At 45.7% G+C, this 20,844-nt stretch overlaps 1 protein-coding gene across 1 annotated transcript in view; it reads right to left on the bottom strand.

Annotated features, from left to right (window-relative positions):
- MTTP (microsomal triglyceride transfer protein) overlaps positions 1–20,844 on the bottom strand; it is a 138,452-nt gene that overhangs the window by 55,798 nt on the left and 61,810 nt on the right. The window contains exons 4-8 of the mRNA XM_075350870.1: positions 9,813–9,920; positions 9,087–9,203; positions 7,701–7,840; positions 4,759–4,909; positions 4,509–4,666 (exon numbers count right to left, since the gene is read on the bottom strand). Of these exons, the coding sequence (XP_075206985.1) occupies positions 4,509–4,666; positions 4,759–4,909; positions 7,701–7,840; positions 9,087–9,203; positions 9,813–9,920 (674 nt within the window). The remainder of the gene's footprint in view (positions 1–4,508; positions 4,667–4,758; positions 4,910–7,700; positions 7,841–9,086; positions 9,204–9,812; positions 9,921–20,844) is intronic.

Genomic DNA, 20,844 nt, shown 5'->3' with positions numbered 1-20,844 from the left:
GGCCGGAGCGCCATGTAACCCAAAAGGCAAGACAACATAGTGGAAGAGACCCTCTGGCGTAACAAAAGCGGTTTTCTCCTTGGCGGACTCCGTCAGTGGCACCTGCCAGTACCCCTTGGTCAGGTCGAGCGTGGTAAAATATCGCGCCTGTCCCAGCCTATCAATCAGCTCATCCACCCGGGGCATGGGGTAGAGATCGAACTTGGATATTTCGTTCAATCTCCTAAAGTCATTGCAGAACCTTAAGGAGCCATCGGGTTTTGGTATTAGGACAATCGGACTAGCCCATTCACTCCGGGATTTTTCGATGACCCCCAGGCGTAACATTGTCTTTACTTCCTCCGATATAGCTTGTCGTCGAGCCTCCGGTACCCGGTATGACTTCAGGCGTACCTTCAGGTGGGGCTCGGTGACAATATCATGTCGTATCAGACTGGTCCTACCGGGCAGCTCGGAGAAGACATCGGGGTTCTGCTGAACCAACCGTCTGGCCTCTCGCCTCTGAGTCTTGGTGAGGGCTTCTCCAATCCTTACTTCAGGTTCGTCCTCTCCAGAGGTCGCTGGAGCCGGATGTGAACGACCCGAAGAGGAGGGAGATGGGGAAAAAACAGCCATCAGGCTTTCCCGTTCCTGCCAAGGTTTTAATAGGTTGACATGGTATATTTGTTCAGGTTTCCGCCTACCGGGCTGCAATACTTTATAGTTAACCACCCCGACTCTTTCCTTTATCTCGTAGGGGCCTTGCCATTGAGCCAGGAATTTACTCTCCGCCGTGGGGATTAATACCAACACCCGATCCCCGGGTTTAAAGGTCCGCACGGTGGCTTGTCTATTGTAGCGGCCGCTTTGCGCGGCCTGGGCCTCCTGTAAATGCTCCTTCACAATTGGCATGACCGCGCTTATGCGGTTCTGCATACCCAAAATGTGTTCAATCACACTTTTATGGGGGGTGGGCTCTTGCTCCCATGTTTCCTTTGCCAGGTCCAACAATACCCGGGGATGTCGCCCGTATAACAATTCAAAAGGCGAAAACCCAATGGATGCCTGTGGCACCTCACGGATGGCAAACATCAAATAGGGAAGCATCATATCCCAATCTTTCCCGTCTTTTGAAATCACCCTTTTGAGCATGGTTTTCAGGGTTTTATTGAAACGCTCGACTAAACCGTCCGTTTGAGGATGATACACAGACGTACGCAACTGCTTGATCTGGAGTAGCCGGCATAGCTCTTTGGTCACTTTAGACATGAATGGGGTCCCCTGATCCGTAAGGATCTCCTTGGGCAACCCCACCCGGCAGAACACAGCAAACAACTCCCGAGCTATAAGCTTTGCTGCAGTATGTCTGAGAGGTATCGCCTCGGGATACCGGGTGGCATAGTCAACGATCACTAGGATGTGTTGGTGCCCTCGAGCGGACTTTACGAGGGGCCCCACCAGATCCATCCCTATCCGTTCAAAAGGGACTTCGATAATGGGTAACGGTACCAACGGACTGCGAAAATGGGTCAGGGGTGCGGTAAGCTGACACTCCGGGCAGGTTTTGCAGAACCATTTTACCTCCCCAAAAACCCCGGGCCAATAGAACCTTTGCAATATTCGCTCCTGCGTTTTCTTGACCCCTAGGTGGCCACTCATCAGGTGTTTATGAGCCAAGTCGAGGACCCGCCGGCGATACGGCTGGGGCACCACCAACTGTTCTACCCCCACGCCCCGTATTTCATCTACCCGGTAGAGTAAATCTTGCTTAAGAGCGAAATGGGGGTACCTTACCTGGGCACCGGGCAGCTGTGCCACCCCGTCAACTACTGTCACCCGACTCCGGGCATGTATTAACGTAGGGTCCTGGAGTTGGGCTGTCCCAAACGTATCTGGGGACGCCTCCAACTCCGGGATGGGCTCGACCATTTCAGCCTCTCCTGCCAATACCTCTAGGGGTGACCTATCGGGTTCACACTCTGTCCCTATCATGGTGACCCCTACGGCAGGCGTCCCGGATTCAGGATTGTAGGGCTCAGGTCCCGGACTGACCAATATCTGAGGGGACTTAGGGGGTCCCCTCCATAAAGTCCAAAAATAGGGCAGATCCCTTCCTAGGATCACGTCATAAGGAAGAGTGTTAAGAAGTCCCACCTTATGTTGCACCTGACCGCAAGGTGGGATAGTCTCGGCGGTCCCCATGTATGCAAACCACCCCCACGGTACGTCCTGTGGCCTTTACTTTAGCCCTCAAGGTGGATCGCACAAGGGTCACTAAGCTCCCGGAATCCAACAATCCTGTAACCGGACATCCATTCACCTGTATTTGGCACAAGTGGGGCTCCGTCTCTGGGGAGACCAGGTCAGCGGTACACACCACCTGAGCATACATTGAACCCCGCCGGGTAACCCCACAATCCATGGGCTCCGTGGTGAGTGGACACTGGGCTTCCATATGTCCCACCCGCTGGCACCGCCAACATCTAATGGGGACGGAAACCCACTTGACGGGTTGTCGTTTAGGGTACAGAACCTTCCGGACCTCAGGAATGGCGGGCGCGGCCTCTGACGGGACGGTAGGGGACTTCTGCACCGTTGTCAGCGGTGGGTCCTTGGCCCTAGACTTGGAGGGGCCAGACCAACGGGCGGTACGCAAAGTCTCAGTGTCCCGTATCAAGTCCTGCGTAGCCACATGCCGCTCTACCAGGGACACTAATTGGTCCAGGGTACTCGGGTCACCCTGTCCTACCCACCGTTGAATGGTGACGGGTAAAGTGCGCACAAAACGATCCACTACTACCCTTTTCACCATTTGCGCCGGGCTCATAGTGTCAGGCTGCAACCACTTTTTTACAAGATGCAATAAGTCATAGGCCTGGGAGCGTACGGGTTTGGCTTCCTCATAGAACCACTGATTTACCCGCTGAGCCCGTACATAGGTATTCACCCCCAACCGAGCCAGTATTTCGGCTTTCAGGGTCACATAGTCAATGGCGTCCTCGGTACAGAGGTCCAGGTACGCTTTTTGGGGTTCCCCCGTCAGATAGGGCGACAATACCTCAGCCCACTGGGGGGTCGGCAGCTTTTCCCGCTCGGCCACCCGCTCAAACACCGCCAGGAACGCTTCCACATCATCCCCCGGGGTCATCTTTTGCAACGCTTGTCTCACCGCTTTCCGGACGCTGCCGTCGTCACCCGGTCCCGGGGTGGTTGCTGCCGGTCCGGCACGGATCGACTTGGCCAGGAGAACCATCTGTTCTTGGTGCCTTTTTTCCTGCACTTGCAAGGATTGCTGCTGACGTTCCAACGCCCGGAGCAGGTGTGCATTGGTCTGTTGCTGCTGTGCATTAGCCTCTTGTAGCTGTGCATTAGCCTGTTGTTGCTGTGCATTAGCCTGTTGTTGCTGTGCATTAGCCTGAGCCAGCTGCTTTAGTATGTCCTCCATGGCGTCACCGGGTTTGGGCTGTAGTATAGCCGCTCGAATCCAGGACATGTGCTACTGGGTCACCAGGGATGGATGGTACACCTCACCGGCTGTCATGCCCGCCGATTCTCCACCACATGTGAGGTAGCACGGTCGGCTGCGCAGCAGAAGACACGGGATCCAGGCATTAAGGTTCACAGCACACGGTTTTAATGTCCAAACAAAAGTCCACAACAATATACATGTGCCTCTCCAGCAGAGAACTCAGGAAGTTCTGTTCACTCCCTCACACCCGGCACACCTGCCCTCGTTCCTGTTTCCAGTTAACCCTTCCTTCAGCCTGTAGGAAAACAGCATTAACCCTGGAGTGGATTTACTTTCTATCATGGAGTGAGCATAACCGGGGCGAGACATACCGGCCGTCATAGATAACCCCGGTCACAGTCTCACAGTAGATATGGGGTTAATCTGCAGGCTAGTAGTGTTCTAACACCATGCAGCGTGGGTTATAGCTGCTGCTTACTATGCACTGAGCGATGATTGAAACTGCGCCAGCCAAGCCCCTATGACTGAAAGCCCAAGGCTGCCCAGAGGAATAAAGTTTATTTCCTCCCGGCAATTGGGCTTTCAGTACAGTGACCGCATGATGTCAGAACGCTACTGACCTGCAGATTAACCTTGAAGGTTAACAGCACTTTTTACATAACAGGTTCCATTTAAGAGATATTGCCACCAGAGATGTCTGGCAGGGACTCCTTATTAGAAAACATAAAAGCTATTTAACTGTTTTGGAAGGGTCGGTGAGATACCTGCCAGCCAAACGATTGTCCAGCTATCTAAAGTTTATGGGGTAGCTTTACAGTGGGTCTGACAACGAACATAATAAGGGGCTCTGTCTCAACACAGATGATCTCCAACAGATTTCAAGTCTATCTGTGGCTGTCCTTCAAGTAAGTTTTGTCTCATCCTCTATATACGTTTCCTCATACAGGTAGCCTTTATAGTCATTGTATTTTTTAATCTGGAGTCACAAACATGTGAGAATAAAGTGACCTGCAGCCATCACCACAGGACTATATAGTCTATATACTATACTAAAACTCACAGAACATCTTCTTTCTCTGACTTGAGAAGTGTCACAATGTCTGACTTTCTAGCACTTCGAAGACTCTGAATCAGTTTCAAAAAGCTACGTGCCGCACTGGTTTTTGAAAGATTTTCAGGTTGCAGGTCCTTACGAATAGTCTTCCATTGCTGCAAAAGCTAAAATACACATCCTTCGTTATTCATCGAAATTATTTACCAAAAATAAGTTTGTTTTCCATTATATAAATCTTAAAAATAAAATTACTCACCAGAGGGCAGCTTTTACACTCTGATTTGACTGGATCAGCCACTAAGGGAGTAGCTACATATTTGGGATCTACTGCTTTTACCACGTTAGACAGCTGCTTTCCAGCAACCTCTTTAGGCCCGGCTTCACTGGATTTTAGCTCTAGTTTTTGTCTACATGTGCAAAGAAATGAAACTTTATAAAAATAACTGAAAATTAAGTATATTGTACATGACATCAGAAGATTCTAGACAAGTGAAGGAAAACTAACACTTTATGTGTACAGAACTTTGATCACTAATTTATGCCATTTGATAGGGTATTTACCATATATTAATAGATCAATCCTAAATTAATATCCTACAGTTAGATACAAAGACCATCAGTATGGCATTAGACTTTTACAGACACATTACAATCCTGTAAGATGGAAAATAGTAAATGGTCCTGTACAAGATTAATAGCGGCTGAGTAAAAAAACGTTTGTATACGGACAGCACACTGGTGACTAATGAGAAAAATATTGTCCCACTTTGGGAATCTGTTGGGAATCTGTCACCAGGTTTTTGCCAGCTAATCTGAGAAGAGCATAATGTAGAGACAGAGACCCTGATTCCAGCGATGTGTCACTTACTGGGCTGCTTATTGTAGTTTTGATAAAATCACTGTTTTATCCTCAGGTGATTATTATTAGAGGACTAGTAAAACTGCTGATAGTCAACCATATTCATGAGCTGTATAACCCTGCCCCCACCACTGATTGTCAGCTTTATATGTACACTGTGCAAGGGCAGGAAGCTGCCAATCAGTGATATTTGCAGGTTATACACAGATCAATTTTCACATAACTGCTAGCTCTGCAGCAGGTAAAAAAGTGATTTTATTAAAATGACAGCAAACAGCCCATTAAAGAGCACATTGCTAGAATCAGGGTCTCAGCAGAATGATGTAGAGGCAGTCAGATGGGGTAGTAAATATCTGGTGACAGATTCCCTTTTAAGAGAACCTGTGGGAAACTATAAACCCCTTCCCCTCAAAATCATTTATACCATTGTTTAGCGCTTTAAAACGTAAGCCAGCTGATGTCTTTATGACCCCAAAGCACTATTCTAGCAATGAGAAATCTCATTATGAAGTTTGGTCTGGCAGTCTATCGGGAGGTGACGATGCACTTCTAGCTTCTTAGTCTCATGCTGCAAATAGCCACATCATCCCTTTTCTGATTGACAGGTCGGTGGCCACGCATCAGAGCAAATGACCTGTTGATCAGCCAGATTAGAGAAGCTACAAGTCCATCATCACGCTCCAATGCACTTACAGACAGAACTTTACAATGTAATCTGTTGTAGCAATGGTTTGAAGTCATAAAGGGATCGCCTGGATTATCTTTTCACTTGTTACATAATCATATTAGGTTTAAATGGTTTTAGGTGGGTTAAACGTCTGACAAGATCCCTTTCAAGAAATTATGAGAAGATCATAAACACTGTGGCGGAAGCCAACTGACCATATTATATTTTAATGGGGTTTGTTGGTGTCGGTGTCCCTTGCGCATGTTTTGTGGTTTGAGTTTATAGTATTTAGATAGTGATATAGATATTGATATGAACACACATAAGACTTGTGAGATCAAACTGGAGGTGACAAACATCAGAACAATCCAAGATAATAAATAAATTCACTGCACTCATAGATTGTAATGCAAAAAAAAATCTGTGAAGTTATTCGACGTTTTGACCCCACCTGGGTCTTTGTCAAGAGTCGCTTAAATTTGATACACCATATCACCAGCCACAGTGCTGCTGCTCTGGCTAAACCCAGGACCTTTATCCTCAAGGTATGCTCTACCAACGCTATAATCCATTCAAATTTCCATATCCCAGGCACACATCTTTAAGCGACTCTTGACTAAAGGGTGCTTTACACGCTGCGACATCGCTAGCGATCTCATTAGCGATGTGAAACGCCAGATCGCAGATGCGATCTTCCGAGATCGCACATAGGTCGGTTTTGTAGCGCCGGTCACATGTGCAATCTCAGCAGATCGCATCTGCGATCTGGTGAGTCACATTGCTAATGAGATCGCTAGCGATGTCGCAGCGTGTAAAGCACCCTTAAGACCAAGGCGGGGTCGAAAAGTCGAATGACTTCACAGTCGCCTCAATAAATTTAAATATTTTTTTGCATCACAATCTATGAGTGCAGTGAATTTATTTATTATCTTGGATTGGCCCCATTTTTCACTTGCACCACCACCCACTTGTCTGAGTGCAGACCAATTTTTTTGATCTAAACATCAGAACAAGACATGTTGTCCTTTGATTATCTCAGTAATGAGATTCTGCCAAATGTTTCTTTTTTACTTTCTTTTAGGCTGAATTCAGATGTTCATGTTTCATGGTCCGTGTATGGTACATAGCCCAGATCGGATGTGGGTACAGTGGACTTAAAAAAAATCTACACACCCCTGTTAGAAGGCCAGGTATTTGTCATCTAAAAAATCATGCCAAGAAGAGTTAGTTTAGAATTTCCCACCCATATTTACAAATCCATTGACAAACAAAGTGAAATTTTGAGGGGGAAAAAAATAGCTACAATAATGTGGTTGCATAGGTGAGAACACGCTCCTATAAATGGGGATGTGGTTGTGTTCAGAATTAGCCAAACATTTAAACTCATGTTAAATAATAGTGAGTACACAGCTGCCATCAGTTATAGTGATTCTGATCAACCGCATACAAACATTAGCTATTCTAGTAGGATTTTCCTTACATTTTCTTAGTTTCTTTTTGTAGCAAAAGCCATGGTCTGTAAACACCTTACAACACAGCAAAGTTAGGAGACCAGGGCTGGTCCTGGCATTGTGGTCACGATACGGATCGTGAAACATGAATGTCTCAATAGGTTTGTATTTAGTATGGATTGCACTTAATTATTGATAATAGTTAGACAGCAGAAACTTACCTACAAGTAATTTTTGCTGCAATGGTTTCATATACATTGAGCATCAGAACATGATTTTCTTCTGCCAGCACAGACTTTATATTGTCATCTTCGATTTGGTAAACTGTACTAGATGCTTCTTTGTTGGAAATGCCAAGGACCTGTACAACAAGCGTGTTACTAGCATACAAATCACAAGAAATGTATACGAATGTAGGAAATATATCCTGGATGGCTTGGAATATATGGGCAAGATATCACAGTTAATCAGGACCCCACAGTCTTACTCTCCACATCAGCACTCGTTATGCTAGAGCCCAACTACTCTTTATTGTCAGACTGATAGCGATAGCTAGGGATGAGTGGACCCGTAGATGATTGGATGATTGGGTTCATTGGTTCGGGCCAAACTTCAGTTAAAAGTTCAGTTTGGTACCTGGACTAGACTCCATAGAAATCAAGGGGGACCCGAACTTTAGTGCTGTAAAATGGTCATAGCAACGGTTAGGGGACTGCAAAAGGAAAGAAAATGGGGGTAACTTGTCCTGCAAATAAATGTGGATAAGGAATAAATAAAAAAAAATAGTGTGGAGCCCCCCTATGCCTATGCCTAGTAATGCCTATGCATTACTAACACTAACACCAGGGTTTGATGCCAGCTGTCAATACACAGCTGACATCAAGCCCAAAAATAATACCTTGATTGCAACAACACCAAAGCAATCAGGAAGAGGTGGGGTGAAGTGCCAGAATTTGCGTATCTAATGGATGTGCCACTTGGGGCAGGTGCGGGCTGCTACTTTTAGTCTTGGAAGGGGCAAATATCCATGGGCCTTCGCAGCCTGATAATAACAGCCCGCAGCTGTCTGCTTTACCTTGGTTGGTTGTCAGAAATGGGTGGGGAACCCCACATCTGTGTTAACTCACTTTAATGCCCCATGAAATAAATAATAATAATAATAATAATAATAATGAAAGGAACTAAAGGATGCAAATATTCAATATGTAGAGGGAGGACTTAATTTGCTTTTGTCAACTTCCAGAGGACATTGTGTACAAAGAACTGGGTCCTATGTAGATCCAATGATGCAATGTGGCCGGCCAATCACAGCCATGCAAGTACTCAATATGGCTGTGATGGCTGCAGAAGTGCCCATAGCCGAAGTGTTGATTGGCTATTCTGTAGCTTTTCAACAAACTTTATTCAGCATACAAACAACATGTGAACTCCAAATTCGACCATGGACATTCGTGAGAAGTCTGTGTTTGAGTGCGAGCATTGGACACTAGGTATCCGGTACAGGACCCCGAACTGTACAGTTCAGATTCGCTCATCCCTAGTAATAACACCGGTTCTCCATTGACTGATGATGGAACTAAAAACCTAGTAACCCTATGTTTCCATACCTTGTTAGAGTTAGTAAAGCCACTTTTGGAAATCTTGCAGCTGTCAAGTTCCTTGATTTTGGTTACCTGATTCTGTTTTGGCCGATATGTAACTTTACAATATCCAGAAACATCAACCTAAAAAAACAAAATAAGAGACATTCAGATGAATAAGAGAGTTGAGATAATTCTGGTTTCTCTGTTACAGATCTGTAAGACTTGGGGTTGTACATCACCATGATATGTGGCTTGAAGTCTGAATGTTGATATTGGGGAGAAAGGGAAAAGAAAGTATTGATCAGCCCCTTTTCTCTAATATCTTTCTCCAAGAAAATCTAATTATATTTTGTCACAAAATTGATTCATATCCTTGTTTTGAAAGAGGCCATGATCTAACAAGTTATATATGAGAATTGTGTTATTTTTGTAGATCTTTTGATTACATAATTACGAAAAAACGTTGTCCAAATACTCCTGCATCCTACTGCCATTGCTATGGTACATGTTGGGTATGTGTGACAGATAAAAAAGGATTAATGAGGAAACAGGTTTACAGTTGATTAACAATCCTACACATTTCATTATTTCTTTCCTACCCACCCAGAGCACGAATATGATTCTACTCCTCCTAGGCACAGGAGATGATCTAGGCAGGAATCTTAAGTCCAAGGACTTTTATGACCTAGCTTCCTGCTGGACCACAAGCTGCCACTTGTGTTAACTGCCCACATCTTGCAAATCTATTACCTCAGTGACTGTACCAGGGCTGAGCTGGATCTGGAATAAGCTTGCCAGGCCTCTCTTGATATTAAGAAGGACTGTGGGTTCATTATTGTGCAGATACAGTGTTTTCACCTAAGGAAACAAATAAACATTTAGTAACCTGGCAATTAATATGATACACATTACAAGTAATTCCTTTGCATTTTGTCAATTTTATTGTTACTATTTGACATGAATGATCAGTTAATATCTGTTTATTTACAACACCAACATACTCCACAGCACTGTATAGAAACTGAAGTTAATTATTTCAGTCACTGTCCCCAGTGATGTTCACACTCTGTTTCCTCTCTAGGGCACATACACACACTTTGGTCATGTTACAACTGAACCCCAACAGTCTCACGGGGATGGACAAACCAGGGGAGATGTAAAACCAGAAATCCACAGGTCCCAAAACAGGTTACTACTTGCCCTAATTCTGACCCTGATTGGTCTCTGCCTGACAGCGGAGATTGGCACCCTAAGCTCATGTAATGGTGCCCCACTTGTCAACAGCCAACCCTAAGTGTCCTTAACTGCACCTAAGCAATAAACCAAGTGTCACAAAACAACAATAAACATAGATAAAGTGTATACAGGCAGAGGGTGAGACACACGGCTAGGAACATGCAAACACAGTCGTACAGGAATGATGGAATACTATAAACCCCAAAAATACCAGAATATGTGGAAACCTTCCCAAACCTAAATGAAACAATATAGCATATAACTGGGAAGTGATTTTAACAAGGAAACTACAGGAAATAGCAATAGTAATGTCTTAACTGAGGAGCTATGACTTCACGCAACTATCCAACCAACAATATTGCCAGAACGGAAGCATGTGAGTAGTAAGTATAAACTGCCCCTCCCAAAATGTGATTGGGCAAACCAAATGAGAAAGGGCACACATCTGAATAAAAGTGAAACAGGAAAGCACGACAGAAGAAAGACAAGAGATCCTTCAGCAACTGGACCAAAATAAGACAGGCTATGGTCCAGCCAAGAGGGAAACCAACCAACAACCAGAGATGACTGGTTCGAAACTCAGAGTGGAGCCATGAGAGGCCATTTTCAAAAAAGCCAGTTAACCTTGTTTGTAATGTGGGGGACAACTGAGCAGAAATTCACAAAGATAAATGCAGTACTGAATACTTGATAGAATTTACAGGAGTGAGGTTGGGGTAATAATTTCTCCTTACAGAAACCACTAGGTGGTGTAGAGTGACTCCTAAGCTAGGCATTGCGCCGTAAAAATGTAATTCAAGTTAGCTCTCTTTGTGTAGGAAGAAAACTGTCTCTCTATTGCCTAAACCTTTCACAAGTACTAGACAGCACTAGAGCTAATGTCCTTTCTCCTTGTGGAGAGCTAATTTACATCTCAGGAAGCATTGCTTGGCCTATTAAGGCCCTGTCACACACAGAGATAAATCTGCGGCAGATCTGTGGTTGCAGTGAAATTGTGGACAATCAGTGCCAGGTTTGTGGCTGTTTACAAATTGAACAATATGTCCATGATTTCACTGCAACTACAGATCTGCCAAAGATTTATCTCTGTGTGTGACAGGGCCTTTAGTCTCAATAGACTGACAATTTTGGCAGAAATCTGCCAAAAGCCTCTAATCCAGCTAAGTAGTGCCTTGCTCTTCACCGAGAAGGATTAAGAAGCTCAAAATAGCTGTCTGTGGGTGACCAGCTGATCCTTTTGAACAATACTGAGAGAGAGAGAGATTTCATGACCAGTTCAATTAAGCTGGATCTGGGCATGCCCAGAATGAAAAGACGGATCCGTCGCCAGAATGCGTCACTCGACAGATACCGACGGATTCCGCCGCCCATAGGCTTCCATTATAAAACAGGACAGACGCCGACGCATCCATCGCCATCCATTTTTTTCGCCGCTGGAAAAATCGTTACATTGAGTATTGCTCCCGCGTGATGGTCAGTCAGTAAACGACTGATCCATCATGCGGCGAATGCAACGCAAGGCCATCAGTCACAATCCGTCGCTAATAGAAGTCTATGGCGGAAAAAAAACGATTCCTGCAAAATATTTTGCAGGATACCGTATTTCCTCAAGGCGACGGATTGCAACTGAAGGAAAAAAACGGAAGTGTGAAAGCAACCTTAGTCTCCAATGGAAAAAATGAAAGAATACCTTGATACAAATGACATAGAATAGTTTCCTACCAGCCCTGAAGGTTTCGATTTACTGTTCGGCCGAGTATCACACTCTTAGGCTGGGGCCACACGGGCACTACTGCGATCCACTTGCATGACACTCGGCTCGTGCTGGCAGTACAGCAGAGCCGAGTGTCATGCGTGTGTCCTTGCAACTGAGGTCTGTTCGTGCGAGCAGACCTCAGCTGCAGGGGGCGGGCCGGCACTGAGGAGGCGAGGGAGGGATTTCTCTCCCTCTCTCCTACGTAGCCGGCTATTGCCATTCTCGCACTGCACTAGCAGTACACCGGTGTACCGCGATTGCAGTGCGATTTTTCGCTCGCCCCATTCACTTGTATGGGTGCGAGAGAAAGAGTCTCAGCTTACAATCGCAGCATGCTGCGATTGTTTTCTCGGTCCGATTAGGGCTGAGAAAATAATCGCTCATGTGTGCTGACACACAGGCTAGAATTGGTCCGAGGGGAATGCGATGTTTTATCGCACTCCACTCGGACTGTTTTTCTCGCCGTGTGGCTTAGGCCTTATACTGGTAGTGAGTGACGTGTCACCAGTTCAGCAGTCTTTGAACTACTGTTTCACCTGCTGTTATGTGTTGCTTTACACATAAGGACTTTGTATCCTTACTTCCAGCTTGACTAAAAATAATCTTGGAAATAGAATCTTGGAAAATAAAGCAGATGTGACTAATAGATCCAAAGAAGGCATAGTAACAAAACGGTGAACACTGCAATAATATCCCAGTACAAGTGCAAGCAATCACCATTCACAATTCCTATACGTTTTTATTAATGTCATATGTTTGGTTGCATGTTTTGAATTGGACATACATTTCTGCCTTAAATAGGATTCTTACTTTTATTTCGCTAAATAAATTTTTAAGTCATTAAAGGGGTGTTCTCATCCCCAAGATGCTATCCCAATATGTAGTAAGTGTAATAATAATAATCATATTAGCAAATACCTCCAATTAGAAATCTAGTATAATTCTCCTGATTAGCTATACCTCTTACCTCATGTGCAGGGCATTGCAGTAGCGTACGAGTCACGAGCAACTAACTGTCAATAAATGAGTGGACATAACCAGATACCTAAGGTGCAATGTCCTGCAGGTAAGAGACATGGCTTTACTGGAAGAAATATACTACATATGTAATTGGAGGTATTTGGTAATATTATTATTATTATAATACCTATATATTGGTACTAGAAGGTGGCCCGATTCTACGCATCGGGTATTCTAGAATTTACGTATTGTGTAGTTCATGTATGATTTTTGTTATATATATATATATATATATAGAGAGAGAGATGTTGTTGTCTGTAGTTACCAAGTGTTTGTGTAGGGCGCTGTACATGTTCTGGGTGTTGTCTGGGTGTGACGGGGGGTGAGAGCGGTGTTGTATGTGTGTTGCGTGTGTTGCGTTGTTTGTGGAGCGCTGTGTGTCTGTAGCGTTGTGTGTGTGTTGCGCGGTTTGTGTGTGTGTGGTGTGTTTTGGGGGGAGGTATGTTTTGTGCAATGTGTGTGTTGTGCGGTATGTGCGTATATTTGTGTGTGCCGCGGTGTTTGTGTGTTGGGTGTTGTGTGTGTGCAGCGTTGTCTGTGTGTGTCTGTGTAGGGCAGTTGTTTGTGGTTCCCAGTGTGTGTGTGTGTGTGTGGTGTGTTGTGCAGTGCGCGCGCGCGCGTGTGTGTGTGTGTGCATCAGCCTCTCTTCTCTCAGCCTACCTCTCCCAGCCTCCCTCCTCCCAGCCTCCCTCAGCATCAGCCTCCCTCTCCCAGCCTCCCCAGCATCAGCCTCCGCCAGCATCAGCCTCTCTCCTTCCAGCCTCCTCCAGCATCAGCCTCCCTCTCCCAGCCTTCCCCAGGATCAGCCTCTCTCCTCCCAGCCTCCGTCCTCCCAGCCTTCCCCAGCATCAGCTTTCCCCTCCCAGCCTCCCTCAGCATCAGCCTTCCCCAGCATCAGCCTCCCGTTCCCAGCCTTCCCCAGGATCAGCCTCTCTCCTCCCAGCCTCCTTCCTCCCAGCCTTCCCCAGCATCAGCTTTCCCCTCCCAGCCTCCCTCAGCATCAGCCTCCCTCAGCATCAGCCTCCACCAGCATTAGCCTCTCTCCTTCCAGCCTCCTCCAGCATCAGCCTCCCTCTCCCAGCCTTCCCCAGGATCAGCCTCTCTCCTCCCAGCCTCCGTCCTCCCAGCCTTCCCCAGCATCAGCTTTCCCCTCCCAGCCTCCCTCAGCATCAGCCTTCCCCAGCATCAGCCTCCCGTTCCCAGCCTTCCCCAGGATCAGCCTCTCTCCTCCCAGCCTCCGTCCTCCCAGCCTTCCCCAGCATCAGCTTTCCCCTCCCAGCCTCCCTCAGCATCAGCCTCCCTCAGCATCAGCTTCCCGTTCCCAGCCTTCCCCAGGATCAGCCTCTCTCCTCCCAGCCTCCTTCCTCCCAGCCTCCCTCAGCATCAGCCTTCCCCTCCCAGTCTCCCCCAGCATCAGCCTCCCCAAGCATCAGCCTCCACCAGCATTAGCCTCTCTCCTTCCAGCCTCCCCCAGCATCAGCCTCCCCAAGCATCAGCCTCCACCAGCATCAGCCTCCCTCGTCCCAGCCTCCCCCTCCCAGCCTCCCCCAGCATCAGCCTCTCTCCTCCCAGCCTTCCCCATGATCAGCCTCTCTGCTCCCAGCCTCCTCCAGCACGCCGTGCTCCTCTGCCGACACTCACACACCCGATCGCATCCACTCACACACACCCGATCGCATCCACTCACACACACCCGATCGCATCCACTCACACACACCCGATCGCATCCACTCACACACACCCGATCGCATCCACTCACACACACCCGATCGCATACACTCACACACACAGACACTGACGATATCGCACATACGCGCTTATACTCACAACATCCGGGGATATCACATGCTTCTGGCCATGTGATCCTCCGGCAGGTCCTGGAAGATCACAACAGCACAGTATCGAGGCCGAGAAGCAAGCGATATCCCAGGATGCTGTGAGTATGTGGATGCGATGTGATGTGTGAGGTGTGTGTGAGTGTGATCTGATTTGTGTGTGTATGTGTGTGTGTGTGTGCTGTTATGTGTCTGTATTTTCCGCAGCTGCAGGACCTTGATGTGTGGATGCGATGTGATGTGTGTGTGAGGTGTGTGTGAGCCGGTGTACACTGGTAACTATGATACACATCGGGTAACTAAGGGACCTTAGTTACCCGATGTGTATAATGGTTACCAGCTTTCACGGCCTCCGTGAAGATCCCAGCATCGCAAGGTTATGTGTGGCGCTGCCGGGATCCTGACGGAGCCGGTGTAGAAGCAAGCGATATCCCAGCATGTTGTGATGTGTGAGGTGTGTGTGAGAGTGAGTGTGAGAGTGAGTGTGATCTGATGTGTGTGTGTACTCACCTGGGAATCGGGGCTCCGTGTCAGTTGGGCCAGAGCGAGCGTGGATTGCGTGAGGGGGGCGGGGCCTGCAGAGAGCCGGGGCGAGAGGCCAATCCGTGTGGGGGGGCGGGGCCATGGCGAGCCCAGCGGCCAATCAGCTTTGTGTCACCGTAAGGACACAATTTCGGAGCATGACAGACAGACAGACAGACAGACAGACAGAATAAGGCAATTATATATATAGATATGGTCTTGGAAATGGGAATAGCCCTTGAATTTTTGTAAATGTTGACATTCTTTCTTGCTTTCTTATGTAATAATTTGGAAGATCTTAGCACAAATCCTAAAAATGATTATGAGTTTATGTATATTGCAATGCCTTTTGTGCAGACTATATGGAGTCCATGCAATGGGTGTCACTAATGGGGCTCCTGTATTTGGTCTCTATGAAGCATGACTCGGCACATGCCATGTTTTTATCCATGGCCTATTGTCATCAATAATATTAGAAACAAAACAGTATTATATAGCCATTGTACAGACAACATCATTTCATTTCATAGTGTGCTAAATAGGTAATCCTGATCACTTAGTGCTCGCTCCCACTTGAGTATAAAACGACATGTGCAAAGCGAGAAATAATCGGATTGCAGTTGCACCAATGTTATTCAATGAGTCAGAGTTGATTTGTGTTTTTTCTCAGCTGTATTCCGCCTGAGCAAAAAACTGCAGTATGCTGTGTATGGCTGCGTATATCAAGTGAGACTCACCAATGCAAGTCTATGGGTGTGAGAAAAAAAATGGATGGCACACTGACCACCATCCACATGTCATCCATATTTACGGATACATTGCCATTCTGTAGCATAAAACACAGTACGACTAGGTTCACATGTCCAATAATCATCTGTTAGGACGGATCCAGCAACATTATGTTGGCAAAAAAGTTGTGCAGACAGAACTATTTTGTCTGTTTTAAAATAACTGATTGCAGATGGATCAGGTTTTTTTTTAACATTGGAGTCTATGAAAAATGGATCTGTTAATGGATTGCTATTTATATTCCATCCAGTAAGAAAAAAGTGATCCTTTACAAATGCAAGGAAAACAGATTTTCAATAGACTCCAATGTAAAAAAAAAACCCAAACAAACGGATCCAGCTGAAATAATTAATGTAAAAACGAATAAAAAAATTTTGCCTGCAGAGCTTTCTTGCCAAAGGATTGCCGCTGAATCTGTTCTAATAGATGATTACTGGACATGTGAACTTAGCCTAAATGATGGTTGCTGAGAAAAAAAAAATGCATGTCATATGGATGGCATACGCATGTCTTACAGATACTAGGCGAGAAAAAAAAATCACAAACTCGTATGGCATAATGTAGCAAAAGGATTTCACTCGTCCAACTCCTCTGGATGAGAATGGGCCCGATTTTTTTTAAACATAAGTGGGAGCGAGGCCTTACTGTAAACCCTCATTCACATGTCAGTATTTTGCATCAGTGACTGTGTGCCAAAACCAGGAGTGGAACTTACAGAGAAAGACTATAATTGAAAGATTAACACACTTTCTGTGTTGGAGACACTCCTGGATTTGGCATAAAAATACTGATAAAATATACTGATGTGTGAATGAAGCCTAAACATTAAGGTCACAAATCATCAAAGTAATTTCACTAGAGTTCTGGCAAAATTGCTTTGAAAATTGCAAAAATTTGGCACAACTTTGACTCAGGTAAAAATTTGCGTCATTTAGCAATTTATCAACTGTTTGGGTGGAGCTGGTGTGTATTGGGTGTGTGATGCCATGGTTCGTCTATTTCATGCCGAGCTGTGGCAAAATGCTAAAAATCTTACACCAATCGAGGACTGGTGTAAGATTTCTGGCGTGGTGCACCCCTTTATGAATTAGGAAAGTCTGATTCCACAACTGCCCCTTTCCAAAACCAGAGAGAGAATTCCCTGTAACTGTAAAAAAAAAAAAAAAAATAAAAAGAGACAAAAGTGGAATACTTGGGTTAGTGCTATTGGGTTTTACTAAAGGGAATCTGTCACCACATTTGACCTATCTAACTTATAAACATGGCTATAGAATGCTGAAAAATATAATTCCTGTCTGCCTCATATAAGATGCCTTGTTGTGGATAAATCATCTGTTATCACTTTATGTAAGTGAGCTCTTCCAGGCTATGGGCGGATACTGCCTGGAAGATATCTCTGCCTTCAGAGCTTATTTTAAATAAAAGGGACGTTACCAGTGTGAGACAAGTAACTGACAGAGAAAAGGAGAAATTAAATTTGACTTCTCGCAAACACATATTTTGCAGCTCCCTGAGCTCTGCTTCATTATAACAATATTGCAACACTGTCCGCCTGTGAGATGGAGGCTGAAGCTGAGAAGAACCTGCAGAAGTGTCAGTTATAATCACATCAGTGAGCACAGAGAGCAACAATTACACATCACACTGGTAACGCCTCTTTTATTTATAATAATCTCTGCAGGCGTAGTTGTCTTCAAGCAGCATCCACCCATAGCCTGGAAGAGCTCTTTTACGTAAAATGATAAAAGATGATATTTCAACAACGAGGCATCTGATATGAGACATACAGGTATGCCATTTTTCAGCTTTCTACAACCTGTATGGCCATATTAACAGTTTAAAAAAATCAATGTGGTGCCAGATTCCCTTTAAAAATCTTGCACAGTTTCTCTTTTACAGACTGTTTCTCTGCAGATTCAACTTTGAAAAGATCTGAGGTCTGAAATCAGCTGAGAGGAGCTCAGAACTAGACAAAGGAAAGTTACAAATTCTCCTGTCCGACAGCTTACAAGCTAATTAATGTTTTCTCAGGTAACTCAATCTGCAATCAGCAGTAGACGGTGCAGCACAGAGGCAATAGAAGGCAAGCAATGCAACATTTTTAATAGAACCCACTTGAAAAAATAATTTTAGGGTCCAAATACTGCATTTAGGAGAAAAAAAGTCCTCAAAAGTGCACAACTACCTTAACCAAATTCATTATTGATCTTTTAAAGGACAAACAACATTACTCTGTACTCCTCCTCTTTAACCTATCCAAATGAAAAGGAACTAATCGTCAGGAGGCGGCAGCTGGTAACTCCTGATCAGTGACAGTGCGGGCTGTCAGATTCCCAGCGTTTCACACACTGACAGTTTAAATCCATGACGTACATAGCATGTCATGATGTAGGAAAAGTGCTATGTATGTCATTAGTCATTAACGGGTTAATACTAAAGGGGGCAGATTTTTCAATAAACAGTGTTGTAACTTGCCCACTTGACCCAACAATCCCTTTCCTATATATCTGTCATGAAGTGTGTTGCTATTAAAAGGCTAAACAATTGCAGAGTCCAAAGGGCTAAAAGTGGCTGACTGTGTGTAAAAATCAAGGCTCTTCCACAGCCTCGTATTATCAAGCGTCAAAACTGGAAGAGAGACACACAAAAAGAGTTACATATGGTAAACTATCCGAGGAGAGCCAAGATCTTGATAAGATAGGGCAGCCGGTAAGTCTTAACTGGCCATATATTTTAGAACACTGTCGGCCAACAAAAGCTTAACAGCAGTTTCTTGTTGCTTTGGAGGTGGAAGGGTCCCCTCTTGAGCAGACCAGTTGGTCATATCACATATGGATGATATTTTTGCAACATCAAGTATAAGAGCCTTCCACTCTGACCTTATGTCCCATAATTGGATAAATAGGTTGGCTACTACCTTTTTTATTGGCCTATCTTCAGGATAGGCCGTCAATATTAGATTAGTGGGAGTGCGACACCAGTTACAGGTGGACGGACGTTCTCGGATGCCGTTGAAAAGTAGCAGCTCCATCAAAACAATGTTAGTTGATCGCTATTCATCTGAACACTGGGTGGATCTGTAGTACCCAGCCACAGCCACTCTAGAAATGACGGAGCTGCCGTGTTACCGGAGCATCTGAGCACTTCTGTCCGGCACTGGTGGGGCTGTCCCTCTCACAGTGATCAGATATTGATAGCCTATCCTAAATATACACAATGTTTGGGTGGTTGGAGTTTAATCACCTGAGCCTTTTGTTCTGTGGGAAAATAAGTAACTGCCAGATAAATTTTGGCAGCGGCCTAATCCACTCTCCACATAGAGAACACAGGAGGGTTCAGCAGAACTAAAGGCCCAGTCACACTAAACAACTTACCAGCGATCCCAACAACGATACAACCTGATAGGGATCGCTGGTAAGTTGCTAGGAGGTCGCTGGTGAGATGTCACACTAAGCAACGCTCCAGCGATCCCACCAGCAACCTGATCTGGCAAGGATCGCTGGAGCGTCGCTACACGGGTTGCTGGTGAGCTGTCAAACAGGCAGATCTCACCAGTGACCAGCCCCCAGCGCCGCGTGGAAGCGATGCTGCACTTGGTAACTAAGGTAAATATCGGGTAACCAACCCGATATTTACCTTGGTTACCAGCGCACACCGCTTAGCGCTGGCTCCCTGCACACCTAGCCACAGTACACATCGGGTTAATTACCCGATGTGTACTCTGCTACGTGTGCAGGCAGCAGGAGCCGGCTTCTGCGGACGCTGGTAACCACGGTAACCAAGAAGCCATTACCTTGGTTACCCGATATTTACCTTCGTTACCAGCGTCCGCCGCTCTCACACTGCCAGTGCCGGCTCCCTGTTCCCTGCACTCCTAGCCACAGTACACATCGGGTTAATTACCCGATGTGTACTGTGGCTACGTGTGCAGAGAGCAGGGAGCCGGCACTGACAGCTGAGAGCGGCGGACGCTGGTAATGAAGGTAAATATCTGGTAACCAAGGTAAGGTAAGGGCTTCTTGGTTACCCGATGTTTACCGTGGTTGCCGGCGTCCGCAGAAGCCGGCTCCTGCTGCCTGCACATTTAGTTGTTGCTCTGTCGCTGTCACACACAGCGATGTGTGCTTCACAGCGGGAGAGCGACAACTAAAAAATGGCCCAGGACATTCAGCAGCAACCAACGACCTCACAGCAGGGGCCAGGTTGTTGCTGGATGTCACACACAGCAACATCGCTAGCAACATCGCTGCAACGTCACAAAAGTCGTGCCTCAGCAGCGATGTTGCTTAGTGTGACGTGGCCTTTAGTGTTTCTGTGTATCGGGGAGATGGGAGAAATAGCTGCGTGTTGACCAGATGATCATTAAGTGTATGGCCAGCTTAAGACTTATCGGCTGCCCTATCTTATCAATATCTTAACTCTCCTCATATAGTTTTACTGTATGTCAGTTTTGCCATCACTTAGCATATATAGGTGAAGAGTCAGGAAAGGACAGGTGAGTGCACTCAAGGACTATTACCTTCCCTGTCACTAGCCACAAAGATAACAACTGTATTATCTTGATGAAAACAATAATGATGTAGGGTGATAGTTTAACATTTCCACATAGGGCTCAACACAGCAG

This window comes from Anomaloglossus baeobatrachus, chromosome 1, assembly GCF_048569485.1.
Source record: "Anomaloglossus baeobatrachus isolate aAnoBae1 chromosome 1, aAnoBae1.hap1, whole genome shotgun sequence".
Taxonomy (NCBI): domain Eukaryota; kingdom Metazoa; phylum Chordata; class Amphibia; order Anura; family Aromobatidae; genus Anomaloglossus; species Anomaloglossus baeobatrachus.
This window is presented reverse-complemented; position numbering and strand designations above follow the sequence as displayed.